At 39.6% G+C, this 19,277-nt stretch overlaps 1 protein-coding gene across 5 annotated transcripts in view; it reads left to right on the top strand.

Moving 5' to 3' along the window:
- PHLPP1 (PH domain and leucine rich repeat protein phosphatase 1) overlaps positions 1-19,277 on the top strand; it is a 233,917-nt gene that overhangs the window by 104,410 nt on the left and 110,230 nt on the right. For all 5 annotated transcript variants that reach the window (XM_064294420.1, XM_064294422.1, XM_064294426.1 and 2 more), the window contains one exon: positions 11,653-11,849. In XM_064294420.1, the coding sequence (XP_064150490.1) occupies positions 11,653-11,849 (197 nt within the window). The remainder of the gene's footprint in view (positions 1-11,652; positions 11,850-19,277) is intronic.

Raw genomic sequence — 19,277 nt, 5'->3', positions numbered from 1 at the left:
CTAGAAGTTGACCTGTACATACATGGTCAGTTGAATTGTGGTCAAGGTGCCAAAGCAGTTCAATGGGATAGGATAATCTTTTCAACAATGACCCTGAAGTAATTTGGAAAGCTGTTTGAAAAACAAACATGCAAACAACAACAAAAAACCCAACACCGAACTTTGGCCTTATTTCTTGCTGTATGCAAAAATTAACTCAAAATTGGTCATAGATCTAAATGTATCAATTAAAACGGTTTAACACTCTAGGAAGAAAACAGGAGAAAATCTTAGTGACCTTGAGTTTGTCAAAGATTCCTAAAATATAACACGAAATACACTTACTTTAAAAGAAAAATAATTGGACTTCATTAAAATAGGAAACTTTTGTTCTGCCAAAGCATTGTCAAGAAAATGAAAAGGCAAGTTGCAGACTGGGAGAAAATATTTACGAGCTGTATTATCTGACAAAGGGCCTGTATCCAGAATATATAAAGAACTCCAACAACCCAATTAAGAAAAAGATTTGAATAGTCACTTCAGCAAAGAAGATAATGTGGATGGCAAATAAGCTCATGAGAAGATACTCAATATAATTAGTCGTCGTTGTTGGGTGCTGTCAGGTTGATTCTGACTTATAGCAACCCCATGTGGCAGAGAAGAACTGCCCCATAGGGTTTTCTAGGCTGTGATCTTTGTGGAAGCAGATCACCAGGTATTTCTCCTGCAGAGTCACTGGCTGGGTTCAAACTGCCAACCTTTCGTTTAGCAGCTGAGCCCTTAACCATTGAGCCACCAGGGCTCCTTCATTAGCCGTTAAACCAAACAAAACCAAACCCAGTGCCGTCGAGTCGATTCCAACTCATAGCGGCCCTGTAGGACAGAATAGAACTGCCCCATAGAGTTTCCAAGGAGTGCCTGGTGGATTCAAACTGCCAACCCTTTGGTTAGCAGCCATAGCACTTAACCACTGTGCCACCAGGGTTTCCCATTAGCCATTAGAGAAATGCAAATTAAAACTGTAATGAGATACCACTACACCTGCATTAAGATGGCTAAAAGTGCTGACAAAGATGTCCAGCAACTGGAACTCTCTTACCCTGGTGGAGGTAATGTAAAATGGTACAACCACAATGGTAAAGAGTTTGGCTTTTTATTAAATGGTAAACTTCCACATGACCCAGCCATTTCAGACCTAGGTATTTGCCCAAAAGAAATGAAAAGCATGTCCACACAAAGATTTTATACCAACATTTTCAGTCAAAATAGTAAAAAAAAAAAAAAGGAAATAACCCAAAAATCTATCAGCAGATAGACAAATTGTGGTATATTACTCTGGTATACTACTCTGCAATAAAATGAAATGAACTGTTACCATATGCAGCAACATGGATGAAAAGTGACAGAACGTGAATCAGTAGTTGCCTAAGCATGGAAGGCACTTGTTGGGGGATGGAGAGGTAGGTGGGGAGAGAGAGGTAGTGATTACAGTGGGGCACGAGGAGAGTATTGGTGATGATTAATATGTTCATTTCTGGTGGTGCTCTCATGGGGTATGTATGTGAAATCTCCCCACACTGTAAACTTGAAAATTTGCAGTTTATTCTTTGTCATTTATAACTTAATAAAGCTTTGAAAAGTAAAGATTGAAGAAAGAGAAACAACCATTGAAGATTACAACTATTGGCCTCTACTTGTCCAGAGCAAAAGAGAAAGAAGAAACCAAAGACTCAGAGAAGAAACTAGCCTACAGGACAAATAATACCATTACTGGCCGTTCTAATCAGGGCCACAATAGATGGCCCCTGATAGAATGGGAAAAAAATGTGGAACAAAACCTCAAATTCCTTAAAAACAACAACAACAACAACAAAAAACCCAGACCTCCTGGACTGGTTGAGACTGGAGGAGTCCTTGAGACTGTTGCTTCCGTTAGTTAAATGTTTATCTTGTATACAGTATGTATTTTACCTTTCTATGTGTATAAAACACTAAACTTCCAAACTGCTCAATATTTCATGAGCATTAATAGTAGTGCATGTGTGTATTCCTTATTACAAACCATTGTACATATTTAACTCAAATTTTTAATAGGGTTTATGGCAGTTCATTCTTAAGTACGAGCTGTCCGTAAGTTGGACATTAGTAACCTGGGGACTGCCTGTATTATAATAAAACGTGCAAAGACCTGGAGTTAGAAAACCAAGAGGGAAGAACATGCTCAGCATCTCTGAAACTAAAAGAACTGAAGAAAAAATTCAGGCCTCGAGTTACAATATTGAAGGATTCTATGGGCAAAATGTTGAATGACTCAGGAAATGTCAAAAGAACATGGAAGGAATACACAGTCACTGTTGCAAAAAGAATTGGTTGATGTTCAGCCATTTAAGGATGCAGCATATGATCAAGAGCCAATGGTATTGAAGAAAGAAGTCCAAGCTGCACTGAAGGCATTGGCGAGAAACAAGGCTCCAGGAATTGACAGAATATCAATTGATATGTTTGAACAAACGAATGCAATGCTGGAAGCGCTCACTTCTGTATGCCAGGAAATTTGGAAGACAGCTACCTGGCCTACCGACTACAAGAGGTTCATATTTGTGCCCGTTCCAAAGAAAAGTGTTCTGGCAGAACGTGGAATTTATCGAACAGTATCATTAATATGCACAAGTAAAATTTTTCTGAAGATCATTCAAAAATGGTTGCAACAGTTGTCATGGATTGAATTGTGTCCCCCCAAAAATGTGTGTATCAATTGGGCTGGACCCTGATTCCAGGTATTGTGTGATTTTCCCATATGTTGTAAATTCTCCCTCTACAATGTTAATGAGGGAGGATGGGTGGCAGTTGTGTTAGTGAGGCAGGACTCAACCTACAGGACTGGATTGTGTTTTGAGGCAATCTCTTGAGATATAATAAAGGATAGAAGCAAGCAGAGAGACAGGGATTTCACATTACTTGGATCCACAATCAACACCCATGGAAGCAGCAGTCAAGAAATCAAAAGACGCATTGCATTGGGTAAATCTGCTGCAAAGGACCTTTTTAAAGTATTGAAAAGCAAAGATGTCACCTTGAAGACTAAGGTGCACCTGACCTAAGTCATGGTATTTTCATTCGCATCATATGCATGTGAAAGCTAGACAATGAATAAGGAAGACCAAAGAGGAATTGACGCCTTTGAATTGTGGTGTTGGCGAAGAATATTGAATATACCATGGACTGCCAAAAGAACGAACAAATCTGTATTGGAAGAAGTACAACCAGATTGCTCCTTTAGAAGCAAGGATGGTGAGACTGCGTCTTACATACTTTGGACATGTTGTCACGAGGGATAAGTCCCTAGAGAAGGACATCATGCTTGGTAAAGTACAGGGTCAGCGGAAAAGACAAAGACCCTCACTCAATGAGGTGGATGGACACAGTGGCTGCAACAGTGGGCTTAAGTATAACAACGTCTCTAAGGACGGTGCAGGACGGGGAAGTGTTTCGTTCTGTTGTGCATAGGGTCACTATAAGTCGGAACCGACTCAACAGCACCTAACAACAACAACAGAGAGACGGGGGACCTCATACCACCAAGAAAGCAGTGCCAGGAGCAGATCACATCCTTTGGACCCAGGGTTCCTGTGCAAAGAAGCTCCTAGTCTGGAGGAAGATAGATGAGAAGGCCAACAGAGACAGAAAGCCTTCTCCTGGAGCTGACTTTCTGAATTTTGACTTTTAGCCTACTTTTCTGTGAGAAAATAAACTTCTCTTTATTAAGCCCATCCACTTGTGGTATTTCTGTTACAGCAGCACTAGATGACTAAGACAACAGCTTATCAGCTACTTGTCAGGAATTCAAGCTGGATTCAGAAGAAAATACGTAACTAGGGATATCATTGCTTATGTCAGGTGGATCTTGGCTGAAAGCAGAGAATACCGGAAAGATATTTGTCTGTGTTTCATTGAGTGTGCAAAGGCATTCGACTGTGTGGATCATAACAAATTATGGATCACATTGTGAAGAATGGAAATTCCAAAACACTTAATTGTGCTCATGGGGAGCCTGTACACGGACCAAGAGGAACTTGTTTGTACATAACAAGGGAATACTGTGGTGGTTTAAAATCAGGGAAGATGTGTGTCAGAGTTGTATCCTTTCACCATATTTATTCAGTCTGTTTGCTGAGCAAATAATCCGAGAAGCTGGACTATATGTAGAAGAATGTGGCATCAGGATTGGTGAAAGACTCATTAACAACTCACTATATGCAGATAACACAACCTTGCTTTCTGAAATTGAAAGAATTTGAAGCACTTACTGATAAAAATCAAAGACTACAGCCTCCAGTATTACACCTCAACGTAAAGAAAACAAAAATCTTCATAACTGGACCAATAAGCAACATCATGATAAATGGAGAAAAGATTGAAGTTGTCAAGAATTTCATTTTACTTGGATCCACAATCCATGCGCATGAAAGCAGCAGCCAAGAAATCAAAGTACGTATTGCATTAGGCAAGTCTGCTGCAAAAGATCTCTTTAAAGTGTTCAAAAGCAAAGATGTCACTTTGAGGACTAAGGTGCGTCTGACCCAAGGCATGGTATTTTCAACTGCTTCATATGCATGCAAAAACTGGACAGTGAATAAGGAAGGCCAAAGAAGAATTGATGCCTTTGAATTGTGGCTTTTGTGAAGAATATTGAATGTACCATGGACTGCTAGAAGAAGGAACTAATCTAAATCTGTCTTGGAAGAAGTACAGCCAGAATGCTCCTTAGAAGGGAGGATGGTGAGACTTTGTCTCATGTACTGTGGACATGTTATTAGGAGGGACTAGCCCCTGGAGAACGACATTGTGCTTTGTAAATTAGAGGGTCAGCGAAAAAGAGGAAGACCCTTGACAAGATGGATTGACACAGTGACAGCAAAAATGTGCTCAAAGACTAGTAGGACCCCAGAGGTCACGGTCCCCAGACCTTCTGTTACCCCAAAACAGAAACCGTTCCCAAAGCCAGCTCTTCAGACAGGGATTGGACTGGACTATAGGACAAAAAATGGTGCTGGTGAGGAGTGAACTTCTTGACTCGAGTAGACACTTGAGACTGTGTGGTCAGCTCCTGTCTGGAGGGGAGATGAGAAGGTAGAGGGGGTCAGAAGCTGGCTGAATAGACACGACAATGGAGGGTGGAGAGGAGTGTGCTGTCTCATTAGAGGGAGAGCAACTAGGAGTATATAGCAAGGTGTATATAAATTTTTATATGAGAGACTGATTTGATTGTAAACTTTCACTTAAAAGCACAATTAAAAAAAAAAAAAAAAAAAGGGCCCCAAAATGGCAAGGATTATGAGGATGACAGGACTGGGCAGTGTTTATTTTGTTGAACATAGGGTTGCTATGACTCGAAATCGACTCAGCGGCACCTAACAACAAGAACTACATGGATACCGCATTTTAGCTTTTCATAAAAATTTGTGAAATTTTTACTAGAGGTATCTGGTGTACATGTTTGAGTGTTCCATCCTCATTTCCTTTCTCATTGGCTTATTTCTGTCTCTTTGACTTTGCTTATTTCTACCTTCACATGCCCAACCTATTTAACAAACTGTCTCAATTTTTCATCAGTGTTAGACTGAAGGAACATAACGGTCAGTTATTTCAAATGTCTCGTTTTACTTCATAGGCAAGAGATATGGAAAAATAATAAACTAGTGGTAAATCGTATCCTTCTCTAATAAGGTTTTGATGGCCTCAATCTTATATTTTTCTCCATTTAAAAACTCCATTTGTAGATGCTGTTCTCTCTCAGTCGTCATTTTACCTACTGTTTTCTCATCGTTTCATACATATTGGTCATTTTTTCAAATTCGATTGTGTATTCTTAATGTGCAAGGAGTATATCTTATGGCTTTTATGTTCATGTGGTGTTCTGCCAGTCTTTATTTCTGACCTTCTTTGAGATATTGAAACAGCAAGGTTCTCAAAAAACATATGGGAGATGCATGAGGAATAAGTGGAAGTAGCAAACTCTGACATTTTAAAACATTTTAACGTTATTTGGAGAGAGATAATCTATAGAATCAGAGACTTAATGGATTAAGATAGGTCTTTCTGTTAGCCCATTAGAGGAACTAATGGCAGTAGCAAACAGCCTTGTTTTCTTCTATTGTCTCGTACTCTGCTGTTCTATTGGCTGTCCTGCAAGTTGCTGTATGTTTCTGGACCTTTAAAAAACAAACAAACAAAAAAAGCCCACAACCTGTTGCTGTCGAGTCGATTTCGACTCATAGTGAGCCTATAGGATGGAGTAGAACTGCCCCATAAGGTTTCCAGGGAGCGCCTGGTGGATTCAAATTGCCAGCCTTTTGGTTAGCAGCCATAGCTAACCAGGGTTTCCTCTGGACCTTTAGGATACCTATTTCGATTATTTTCTGGTGAAGGGTTACTTTCACACTATAAAACTGACCTCCTTATTTACCCATCCCTGAAAACACAGCCATTGCCATCGAGTCGATTCCGACTCATAGTGACCCTATAGGACAGAGTAGAACTGCCCCGTAGAGTTTCCAAGGAGCGCCTGGTGGATTTGAACTGCTGACCTTTTTGGTTAGCAGCTGTAGCATTTAACCACTACGCCACCAGGGTTTTCTTACCCATCCTTAGTATAGTTAAATTTAATTTTATTTTGTGCTTTATCAGAAGCCACCACATTACCTGTGAATGACAGTGATGTTGCCGAAGTACTGACAGGCCTAAAATGCAAGCCTTGCTCAGTGCTATTACAGGAGTAAATTCAGCTACGGGAAAAATTATTTCAAACCATTACTTTACCGTGCTTGAAATGTGATTCGTGGAAGTGGGGAGAATAGACTCTTCCTACTGAGTGATTTCACCAACTTTCTGTTCACTGGGGAGTTGTCCAGTGAAACTGTTTGCCAAATTTGGTGTTTATACGTGTTTAAATGTGGTTTTTTTTTTCTCTCCTAGACGTCCATAGTTTTCATCAGATTTTTCAGGTGGCTTTGCATGACACAAAATAGTTAAAGTAGCTGACTTCAGAGGGAAGACAAAACTGAAATCCTGAATTCATGAAAGTAAGGGATACATTTGTTATGAAATAGGCTGAATTTCAGGAATGACTTTGATCACTTTTTTTATGGCTACAAACCACAAAAATCTTTGGTGATGTTTGCTGAAATACATCTCCCAGGCTTCCATGGTTTCAAGTCTATAGTCTGCTATAGGTCCTTCCAAAACCAAACCCAGTGACGTCAAGTCGATTCCGACTCATAGCCACCCTATAGGACAGAGTAGAGCTGCCCCATAGAGTTTTCAAGGAGCGCCTGGCGGATTTGAACTGCCGGACCCTTTGGTTAGCAGCCGTAGCATTTAACCACTACGCCACCAGCGTTTCCAGCAAATGGAATCAGCTGGGGGACCAAAAGACTGACGTCCTTGGTGGACTAGAAATCTCAGTGATTCTGATAAAGGTGTTCCTTGGAACACAGTTTGAGAAACTTTGCTTTAAGCAGTTTGGTGTAGGGAATATTTTAGTTTTATCTCTAGCACCTAGCCTGGCATGTACTGGGCATTTCAAACTCTTTTCCCTCCCTTTAAACAACACCTGTACTCTGTAAAATGAGTAAGAATTGTCAATTTGGTGTGGGAGAGGAGTCTTGCTTGAACAAGACTCAGAGGTGTTCTAGTGTGATCTTCCAGGATCGTGCTATAACTATACCAAGAAAAAACAAACCCATTGCCGTCGAGTCAATCCTGACTCATAGTAGGCTTCAGTCACCTCCTGGCCAGTGTCTGGAGATTAGTAAAGATCCCTACTAGTCTAGTAGGGACTAGTAGAAAGCACCGTATCTACTATGTTCCCAGTGGTGAATGACTAAGTTAGAGAAAGTGTATGGGTTGTATGTTTTTAAATCACACAGTTGGGGTCATATCTCAGTCTCAACTTGCGATGTTTGCTTTTACTGGCTATCTTTCCTCCTGGGTCAAGCAAGAAATGCTGTAAACTTGTAGGGACTAGAGCAGCCTTTCTAAAGTGAAATTTATAGCAACCGACCCAGCTTTAAACTGGCAAGAATTGGTTACTTTAGTCTTGCCAGTATTTATTAGAACGTAGGATAATTGAAACTCTTTTCAATTGAGAATTTCTAGAGCTGTCAAGGTAGATTAACATAATTCCTTATATAATAGAATAAGGAAGCCTAACACAAAGGACGGCGCACCTGGGTGATTGCCCAGGTATATGTTGCCTCATTCATCTCCGTTTTCCCCAGTGTCCCTTTGGTACACAGTGGAGTCCTGAGGGTATGTGATTTGGAACACTGTGGTAGGGAACAGACAACAAGGATATTGAAGTTCATTCAGAACAAGACAAGAGGCATTTGATTCAGACTGGGATGTTTAGGACTTTGCGAGGACAGATTGATCTTACCATTTGGCTCCAGGACTGTTCGAACCTCTTGGGAAATTTTCAGGTGAGGGAATAAAAAAACCTGTCTCTGTTGTTCTCTTCATATTCCTTTTTTAAAATCCCATCCTGCCTTAGCCTAAGTCTGGCGATTTGCTCTGGGATTTTCTCTAGAATGTATGTGGAATTGGAGAATTGAATTGAAGGACTGTCCCGTATGTACCTCTTTTTCCTCTCTGTTCTTCAGTCTCTATAATTACTCACATCTGCATAAATGTGACAGGTTAATAATTGTTCTTGAAACCACTCTCCGATGTGGCTGAATAAAATGCCTGCTCCTTTGCATTCGCTAGCATATATATGTATGTATTTATTTATTGTGCTTTAAGTGAAAGTTTACAAGTCAGTCTCTCATACATAAACTTATATACACCTTGCTTTGTATTCCTAGCTGCTCTCCCTCTAACGAGACAGCACATTCCTACTCTCTACCCTGTATTCCCCATGTCCATTCAACCAGCTCCTGTCCCCCTCTGCATTCTCATCTCGCCTCCAGACGGGAGTTGGCTGCATAGTCTCATGTATATACTTGAGCCAAGAAACTCACTCCTCACCAGTATCATTTTCTGTCTTATAGTCCAGTCCAATTCCTGTCTGAAGAGTTGGCTTAGGGAATGGTTCCAGTCTTAGGCTAACAGAAGATCCGGGGACCATGACCTCCAGGGTCCCTCTAGTCTCAGTCAGACCATTAAGTCTGGTCTTTTAAGGAGAATTTGAGATCTGCATCCCATTGTTCCCCTGCTCCATCAGGGATTCTCTGTTGTGTTCCCTGTCAGGGCAGCGATGGGTGGTAGCTGGGCACCATCTAGTTCTTCTGTTCTCAGGCTAATGTAGTCTCTGGTTTATGTGACCCTTTCTGTCTCTTGGGCTCATATTTACCTTGTGTCTTTGGTGAGTGTGTATTTATTTTTGAAGATCAGATCTCTTGTTAGAGATGTTGGCTTATTACAGTCATGGAAATTGGATTTTGGAAATCCAGTTGTCTGTTACCCATTGTTTTAGTCCTTCACTTATCTTTCATTTTTTTGTGAGTCTTTTCTCTTCTGAGGGGGGTTCTGTGGTAGAAGTCTCACTTTCCATGTGGGAGATTTGGGTTCAGTCCCCAGCCAATGCACCTCATGTGTAGCCACCACGCATGTGTTAGTGGAGGCGTCTATGTTGCTATGATGCTGAACAGTTTTCAGTGGAACTTCCAGACTAAGCAGACTAGGTAGAAAGAGCAGACTAGGTAGAAAGATCTGGCAATCTAGTTTTGAAAATTAGCCAGTGAAAACCATGAGCATCACAATGTATCAATCCCATCGTACATGGGGTCACCATGAGTCAGGGGCTGATTTGACAGCAGCTTTTAACAACAACTTTTCTCTTTTCACTCCCTGCAGGGGGAGAGTCTCATATAGAAAGGAGCTCCTGGACTGAGAGCCTGAGCCTCTTTTTCTTTGGGGGTAAATGAACTTGTGCAGAATGGTTCTGTTTTGAATTGTTTCCTGGGTGTCCTACCCATTTGTGGGGACACTAACATTTGGTAGACAAACCACACAGCACCTTTCCACTGAGTGCTAACTCCGCCTTCATTACCTGGACACCTGGTTCAAATAGCTGAACCACTGTTCTGCTTCTGGCCCAGCCCCAGCAAGATTATGTAGTGTGCGGTATTTATCTTATAAGACACTCTGATACACTAGGAGAAAGAGGAAGTGAAATTCAAACCTGTTGGTTTTGTTATTTGCTAAGATCTTTGCCCAAAGGTATGTCCTGGGAGGGTTCAGATACTCTTTGGATCTTCTTGAGATCTATTTTTGCTACTGCTGCCCTTCCTCTTCCCTGTTGTAGTGAGTATTAAACATTTACTTGGTATTTATGTTAATGTCAATGTTAATAAGAATATACTTTCTCCTAAATCTATCTATTTTGCCAGCCCTAGTGGTGCGGTGGTTAAGAGCTTGGCTGCTAACCAAAAGGTCAGCAGTTCACATCCACCAGTTGCTCCTTGGAAACCTTATCGGGCAGCTCTGCTCTGTCCTGTAGTGTCTCTATGAGTCGGAATCGACTCAACAGCAATGGGTTTTGGTATATGGCCTAGAGTAGGGATCAAGCCAGAAGTGACATTTGTCTAGAAACGTTTGACCATTTGCAAAAAAAAAAAAAAAAACCCAAACTGCCCCATAGGGTTTCCAAAGCTATAATCTTTCCGAAACAGACTGCCACGTCTTTCTCCCGTGGAGCAGCTGCTGGGTTTGAACTGCTAGCCTTTCGGTCAGCAGCTGAGCACTTAACCACAGCACCACCAGGACCCCTTCTAAGACATGTATCCCTCATTAATTTATTTCTGAACATGAACTTCTGCACTCTTTGATAATAGGTTTTCAGTGGCTCAAACTGGGAAAATACTTTTCACCTTGTTTCTACAACTCTTGCACTGGGTCAGTCATAATAGTTCTCCCATTCAGTTGATGGGACTTCACCTGAATGTAATGCTGCCAAGTTCATTTCCGTCTGGTCAGTGAAGACTATGCAGACCTTTCTCAGATCTCTCTGTCTCTGTGTGTCTCTGTGTGTTCCCTCTGTGAATCACAGGCATGACAGTATAACATCCTTCATGGGTTGGTGTTAGGCTTATTTTTGAGGATTTATCCTATGGTAATAGAGAAAAATCCTCAAAGATAAGCCTAACACCAATTCGTTTATTATGTCTCCTTAGTAGTAAATACACATTGAGTATTTGTAGAGGGAAGACTATCAGCAGTCAGTTCCAGTAAAACTGGTTAACTTCATTAAATGCTAGATGTTGAATGTTATTTTCTGATCTCAGTCTTTATAATACTTTCTTCTTAGTACATTTAAATTAATTCAGGCCATTCATAAATATCTTGAAGTCATCTCTTTTTAAATGTATAATTGTGAAAGATACAGAAGAAAATAAAATGAGCTAAAACAGATGCCTTAAGATGGTCTTATCCAAGGGTTTTAAGGGGAAAAAAAAAAATGTTCTTCACCTGATATGAAAATACTCATGTGGTGTAATTGTGGCAGTTCTGACTTTAATTGCATTACTGCATGTTTTGGATTCTCTCAGTAATAAATTAGATTGTTTCCCTATAATTACTCTCTGTCGTCTAACTAATTTATCTAGCATGCAGATAAGTAGGAAAAAAGCTAATTTCTTTTAAGACTAAAATGTCTGCTTGTGCTTGTTTCAGGAAAACCTCACAGCACTGGTAGCTTGGAACGGATTCAACTCTCAGGAATGTATAATGTCCGTAAAGGTAAAATGCAGTTGCCAGTGAACCGATGGACAAGACGCCAAGTTATCCTGTGTGGGACCTGCCTAATAGTATCATCTGTAAAAGACAGCATGACCGGAAAGATGCATGTTCTGCCACTAATTGGTGGAAAAGTGAGTTTAAAACAAATAAAATGCTGGCTTTCTGATCTCTTAAGCTTGAAGATAATGGTTTCCCAGCTCACTAAGGAGCTTACTTTGGGCCATTTCTCAGGTAATGGGTAGATGGTGATTAACTCATCCACGAGGCCTTACTCAGCTTCTGTTGTGCTCCAGCACTGAGCACTGTTGGTTGGTGAAGTTGTGGCACATAAAGCTGCCACTGGCTTACATGAGGCCACAGTGATCTTCACTTCATTAGTACATGCATTTTTCAGATCAACTAGAATTTCACTGTTAAATTCTAAGCTATACATGATAAGTTCATTATTTATGAGGCACCTTTTGATATCTTGAACATATATTTTGTAGTGTACTATAATGATCCCTCAGCCCGTGATCTTAGAACCATTCAACCGTGCTTATCAAAGGTTAGACTTTGTGTAGCACTGAAGTTTTTGATCGCACTTTGCCTTACTTCTCTGTTTGTGTTTAGCCACCACTGGGGTTTAGCGTTTTTTGTTATTTCACTGTGGCTAGTCATAGTATTCGAGCCTGAAATGTTTCATATAAATATTCGAGCCTGAAATGTTGCATATTTCTGAGGAAACGTGATATAAATGACAGAAATTTCTGACTTGCAGCTTTTATTTGGTCATGTTAACTCTTTCACTCCTATCTTTTATAAAATAGAACCAAATTGCTTGGAAAAATGCTATGTTTTTCCATCTGCTTTTACACATTCTCATCTTAAAGAGGCTAATGCTGACCGTTTTCAGAAATAGGTTTTGGCTAGGCTGCCAGGTGTGTGTTGAAATCATTGCTCCTTTACTTTTCTCTGGACATTGAAGAATTAGTGACTAATACTTACTGTTGAAGACCTTGCCCTTTGGATGGATTACTGAGAAATTAGTCATTATTATTACTACCATAAGCCATCATTAAAAATGCATATTTAATGTTTGATGCCCTGAGGTCAAGAGTCTCTCTTCTCTATAAGGTTAAGTGTTTGCATAGGCAATTTTTTTACATGCATACATTTATTATAAATTTTACTGATAAAAATGATAAATGGTACACAATTTATGACTAATTATAAAATATCTAATACTCTTTATTATAAAGCCTATCTAGCTAATTAATTCTCACAGAATGCTTTCAAACTCTTATATTTTTGACTGTTAATTTCCTATGGCTGCTGTAACAAATTACCCCAAATTTGGTGGCATAAAACAACACACATTCTTCTGTTACAGTTCTGGAACCCACAAGTTCAAATTCAGTTTTCACTGTGCTGAAACCAAGGCTTTGAAAGGGCGGTGCTTTCTCCAAAGACTCTAGGGAAGAAGTCATTCCACTGCCTTTTCTAGCTTCTAGAGCTACATTGCTTGCAGTCCTTGGCTCATGGCCCCTTCCTCCACCTTTAAAAACCACAGTGTAGCATTTTCACATGTCTCTCTCTCTGTTCTCTGAATTCATCACATTGCCTTCTCTCTTCTGCTTACAGTCTTCCTCTCTTCTGTTTTCAGTCTTAAGGATACACATGATTGCATTTAGGGCCCACTCAGATGATCCAGGATGATCTCTCCATCTCAGCATCCTTAACTTAATCACATCCGCAAATCCTTTTCTTTTTCCCCTGTAAAATAACATTCTCAGGTTCCAGGCGTACCTTTGGGGGTCATTATGAAGCCTATCACAGTAGCCAAACTACGGTTTTAATTCATGAACAAGTGTAGCTCCAACATGATTGTTGGTGATATTTTCTTTCTTTTTTTTAATAATTTTTATTGTGCTTTAAGTCAAAGTTTGCAAATAAAGTCAGTCTCTCACATAAAAACTTATATATACCTTGCTACATACTCCCAGTTACTCTCCCCCTAATGAGACAGCCTGCTCTCTCCCTCTACTTTCTCTTTTCGTGTCCATTTTGCCAGCTTCTAACCCCCTCTACCCTCTCATATACCCTCCAGGCAGGAGAAGCCAACATAGTCTCAAGTGTCCATCTGATCCAAGAAGCCGACTCCTCACCAGCATCCCTCTCCAACCCATTGTCCAGTCCAATCTCTGTCTGAAGAGTTGGCTTCGGGAATGGTTCCTGTCCTGGGCCAACAGAAGGTCTGGGGGCCATGACCACTGGGGTCCTTCCAGTCTCAGACCATTAAGTCTGGTCTCTTTATGAGAATTTGGGGACTGTATCCCACTGCTCTCCTGCTCCCTCAGGGGTTCTCTGTTGTGTTCCCTGTCAGGGCACTCCTTAGTTGTAGCCAGGCACCATCTAGTTCTTCTGAAGTCGCTGGTTTATGTGGCCCTTTCTGTCTCTTGGGCTCGTGATCACCTTGTGTCCTTGGTGTTCTTCATTCTCCTTTGATCCAGGTGGGTTGAGACCAATTGATGCATCTTAGATGGCTGCTTGCTAGCGTTTAAGAACCCAGACGCCACTCTTCAAAGTGAGGTGCAGAATGTTTTCTTAATAGATTTCATTATGCCAATTGACTTAGATGTCCCCTGAAATCATGGTCCCCAAGCCCCTGCCCCTGCTACGCTGGCCTTTGAAGCATTCAGTTTATTCAGGAAACTTCTTTGCTTTTGGTTTGATCCAGTTGTGCTGACCTCCCCTGTATTGTGTACTGTCTTTCCCTTCACCTACAGTAGTTATTATCTACTATCTAATTAGTGAATACCCCTCTCCCACCCCCCTCCCTTCCTCTCTCGTAACCTCAAAAGAATGTTTTCTTCTCAGTTTAAACCATTTCTAAAGTTCTTATAATAGTGGTCTTATACAATATTTGTCGTTTTGCAACTGACTAATTTCACTCAGCATAATGCGTTCCAGGTTCCTCCATGTTATGAAATGTCTCACAGATTCCTCACTGTTCTTTATTGATGCATAGTATTCCATTCTGTGAATATACCATAATTTATTTATCCATTCATCCGTTGATGGGCACCTTGGTTGCTTCCATGTTTTTGCTGTTGTAAACAGTGCTGCAGTAAACACGGGTGTGCATTTATCTGTTCGTGTAAAGGCTCTTATTTCTCTAGGATATATTCCAAGGAGTGGGATTGCTGGATCGTATGGTAGTTCTATTTCTAGCTTTTTAAGGAAGCGCCAAGTTGATTTCCAAAGTGGTTGTACCATTTGACATTCCCACCAGCAGTATAGAAGTGTTCCAATCTCTCCACAACCTCTCCAACATTTATTCTTTTGTGTTTTTTGGATTAATGCCAGCCTTGTTGGAGTGAGATGAAATCTCATTGTAGTTTTGATCTGCATTTCTCTAATGGCTAATGATCGTGAGCGTTTCCTCATGTATCTGTTAGCTACCTGAATGTCTACTTCAGTGAAGTGTCTGTTCATATCTTTTGCCCATTTTTTAATTGGGTTATTTCTCTTTTTGTAGTTGAGTTTTTGCAGTATTATGTAGACTTTAGAGATCAGATGCTGATAGGAAATGTCATAGCTAAAAACTTTTTCCCAGTCTGTAGGTAGTCTTCTTACTCTTTTGGTGAAGTCTTTGGATGAGCATAGGTGTTTGATCTTTAGGAGCTCCCAGTTATCTAGTTTTTCTTCTGCCTTCTTTATAATGTTTTGTATACTGTTTTGCATAGGCAAATTTAATGTAGCTATTTATTAAATATCCTCTGTGGGAAATGCAGTGTGCTTGGTGTCTGGACATACTAGGAAGGGTAAGTCTATTTAGTATCAGGAGATGAAGGATGGACACAACATTATCTGCCTCTAAGAGATTTGCAAAAAAGTACTATGGGAGATTAGTAGGAGATTAGGTTTAGTGGAAGGGATCAGGGAAGTTCATAGAGAAGGAGGTAGCAATTATGGTAGAATTTGAAGGGTGAAAAACTTTTGACATCTGAAGGAGATGGTCAGAAAGATTATTATGCTTAGAGACACAGAGGCAGGAAAGCATGTGGAATGTTCAGTTAAGGTCAGAAGTTATAATTAGCGTTTTCATTGAGAAGTTTAGTGACTTGTCCTGTTTCGCAGGCCCTGAGTGCCCAAGCCTACAATCCGATGGACTTTGAGTGAATTGAAAGTTAATAACTTCCTCTTTTCACAGGCAAACCTTGTAAAACCTGTTTGGGGCTATGCCTTTGAAAATAATTGAGTCCATTGAAAAAGTGAGTCTTTTAAAACCTGTTGTCCAGTCAGGGAAAAAATTCACTCTTTGCAATCTGAGTTTTCTTTAATTTTTGTCTATTCTGTTTTTCATTCTGTTGCTAAAGGATAACCAATAATCAGTTGTCCTTGAGTCGGTTCTGCCTGGCAACCCCATGTGTGTCAGTAGAACTATACTCCAAAGGATTTTCAGTGACGGGTTTTTTCAGAGGTAGATCTAGGCCTGTAGGCTTTTTTTCCCGAAGTGCCTCAAACCACCAACCTTTTGGTTAGCAACCCAGCACTTTACCATCTGCCCCACCCAGGGACTAAACTGGGAGTAAATGGAAGTTTTTTTTTTTTTTTTTAAATTAATACAAAGATGAGGTAGAAATAAGGTGTGAGATTGATTGGCCATAACCCAGCTGTAATTGCTGTGGTAATCACATTTGACATACTGCTTGGGCATGGTCATTAGTTTATATTTTCAAATACAGAATTCTAAAAAATGGGTTTTAATAAAGCTCTCTTAAAATTTAATTGTTGAGATATTTGTTTAATAGATAAATTTTTTATCATTTTTGCAGTTACTATGTTATATTCAATTACTCCTTTAGGATGTAACCTGTAGATTTTTAGATAATAAATTATTTTAAACTAATATTTTATTTAAGATTTGTCAAATTATAAAGCATAATAAATTGAATAATTGTTAACCTACTATACAACTTGGGGATTATAACTATATTGATACCAATGTTTCTACCTATGTTCTCTTTACATCTATTCCATTACCTCTCCCAACCCCAGTTATCATGTAACTATGTTTTGCTTATTTTTGATCTGTATAAATATTATCTTCTATGATTAAACGTTTTCACTCAATATTATATTTCATAATAAGACTCCCTGTTGTTATATATGGTTTTCGTTTCTGTGTAATATTACACTCTGTAAACGTTCCATAACTTCTTAAGTAATTTTCTTGTTGATGGATGTTTGAGTTGTTCCCAATTTTTCATTATTATAAACAATATTGCTGTACATATTCTTGTATTTATAAATCTGGTATATAAGTAGTTTTTCTAGGGCAGTAGTTCTCAACTAAATTTACTATTCCTCAGAGGGTAATTTGTGGAAACATTTTGTCTGTGAAGTGATTGAACTGTATATCAGTTAACATAGGCTAGGTTACGCTGTGGTAACACCACCTCTTCTTCCCCTCCCTCGCCATCTCATTGACTTCACACAGCATTTATTCCTTGCTTACACTCTATTTCCATTGTGGTTGGTCGGTGTGGGAAGGTGGGGATTTCATTTTCAAAGGGACCCAAACTGATGGAGGCTCTGCCGTTTTGTAACATTTGAAACATACGGTCTTAATTTTCTTGCTTTGACAGGAAAGAAGTAACTGGAGGGTCTTTCTTTGTATAGAAATGCAGTTGATTTTTGAGTATTAATCTTATATCTAGCCACTTTGCTAAATTTTCTTGTTTCTTTTAATATAAGGTCTGTTCTTGTGGGTTTGTTATATAGCTGCTGTTGTTGTTGCCATCAAGTCAATTCCAACTGATAGCAGCCCTGTGTACAACAGAACAAAACACTGATAGGTCCAGTGCCATCCTCACAATTGTTGCTATGTTTGAGCCCATTGTTGCAGCCACTGTATCAATCCATCTCATTGGGGGTCTTTTTATTTTTCACTGATGCTCTACTTTACCAAGCATGATGTCCTTCTCCAGGGACTAGTCCCTCCTAATAACATGTTCAGAGTATATAAGACAGTCTTGTCATCCTTGCTTCTAAAGAGCATTCTGGCTGTACTTCTTCCAAGACAGATTTATTTGTTCTTCTGACAGTCCAAGGTATATTCAGTATTCTTTGACAGCACGGTAGTTCAAAGGCATCAGTTCTTCTTCGGTCTTCCTTATCCATTGTCCAGTTTTTGCATGCGTATGAGGCAGTTGAAAGTACTATGGCTTGGGTCAGGCTCACCTTAGTCCTTAAAATGACACCTTTGTTTTTGAATAAAGAGGTCTTTTGCAGCAGATTTTCCCAGTGCGATACGTCCTTCGATTTTTTTCACTGCTGCTTCTGTGGGCGTTGATTGTGGAGCCAAGTAAAATGAAATCCTTGACACCTTCAATTCTTTTCTGCATTTATGATTTATCATGATTTTGCTTATTGGTCCAGTCATGAGGATTTTTGTTTTCTTTATGTTGAGATGTAATCCACGGTGAAGGCTGTTGTCTTTGATGTTCATCAATAAGTGCTTCAAGTCCTTTTTCGCTTTCAGCAAGCAAGGTTGTGTCATCTTATGTTAATGAGTCTTTCTCCAATCCTGATGCCACATTCTTCTTCATATAATCCAGCTTCTTGGATTATTTGCTCAGCATACAGATTGAGTAATAGAGTGAAAGGATACAACTCTTACACACACCTTTCCTGTTTTTAAACCACGCAGTATCCCCTTGTTCTGTTTGAATGACTACCCCTTGGTCTATATACAGGTTCCACATGAGGACAATTAGGAGTTATGGAATTCCCATTCTTCGCAATGTTATCCATAATTTGTTATGATCCATACAGTCAAATGCCTTTGCCTAGTCAATAGAACACAGGTAAACATCTTTCTGGTATTCTCTGCTTCAGCCATGATCCAATTAACATCAACTATAATATCCCTGGTTCCACGTCATCTTGTGATCCTGCAGGAATTTCTGGCAGTTCCCTGTTGATGTAGTGCTGCAGCAGTTAATCGTATAATAGTCAAATAGTGACAGTTTTGTTTCTTCCTTATGTATTTCTTTGTCTTTTCATAATGGCTAGAACTCCAGTATAGTGTTGAATAGAAATAGTAGATCCTCGTTTTGTGGATGAGCCCAAAGAAAAGTTATATCTCATCACTAACATTGAAGTTTGTCTTAGATATTTGATAGATACCCTTCGCAACCGTAAGGGAGTTACTTCGTGTCCTTAGTTGGCTAATAGTTTTTTAATCATGCGTGAGTGATAAATGTTATCAGATGCTTTTTCTTCAACTGTGGATGTGATGATATGGTTTCTTCTTTAATCTGTTAATGTGATTATGATTTTTTAGTTCTAATAATGTTAAATTGTTCTTGCTTTCCTCAGATATATCCAACTTGATATTTTTTTCTATATTACTGTAATTTGGATGCAACTTTTTTTTAAAGATACGTGTTCATGACTGAGGTTGGCCTGTAATTTTCCTCTCTCTTACTATTGTGATACGGTTTTGTTATACTGGCTTCATAAAATTGGTGGGCATTTTTTCCTTCATTTTCTATTCGATGGATGTGTTT

The sequence above is a fragment of the Loxodonta africana genome, chromosome 11, assembly GCF_030014295.1.
Source record: "Loxodonta africana isolate mLoxAfr1 chromosome 11, mLoxAfr1.hap2, whole genome shotgun sequence".
NCBI classification, from domain to species: domain Eukaryota; kingdom Metazoa; phylum Chordata; class Mammalia; order Proboscidea; family Elephantidae; genus Loxodonta; species Loxodonta africana.
Note: the sequence above shows the minus strand (reverse complement) of the source record. Positions and strands in the feature narration are given on the sequence as shown.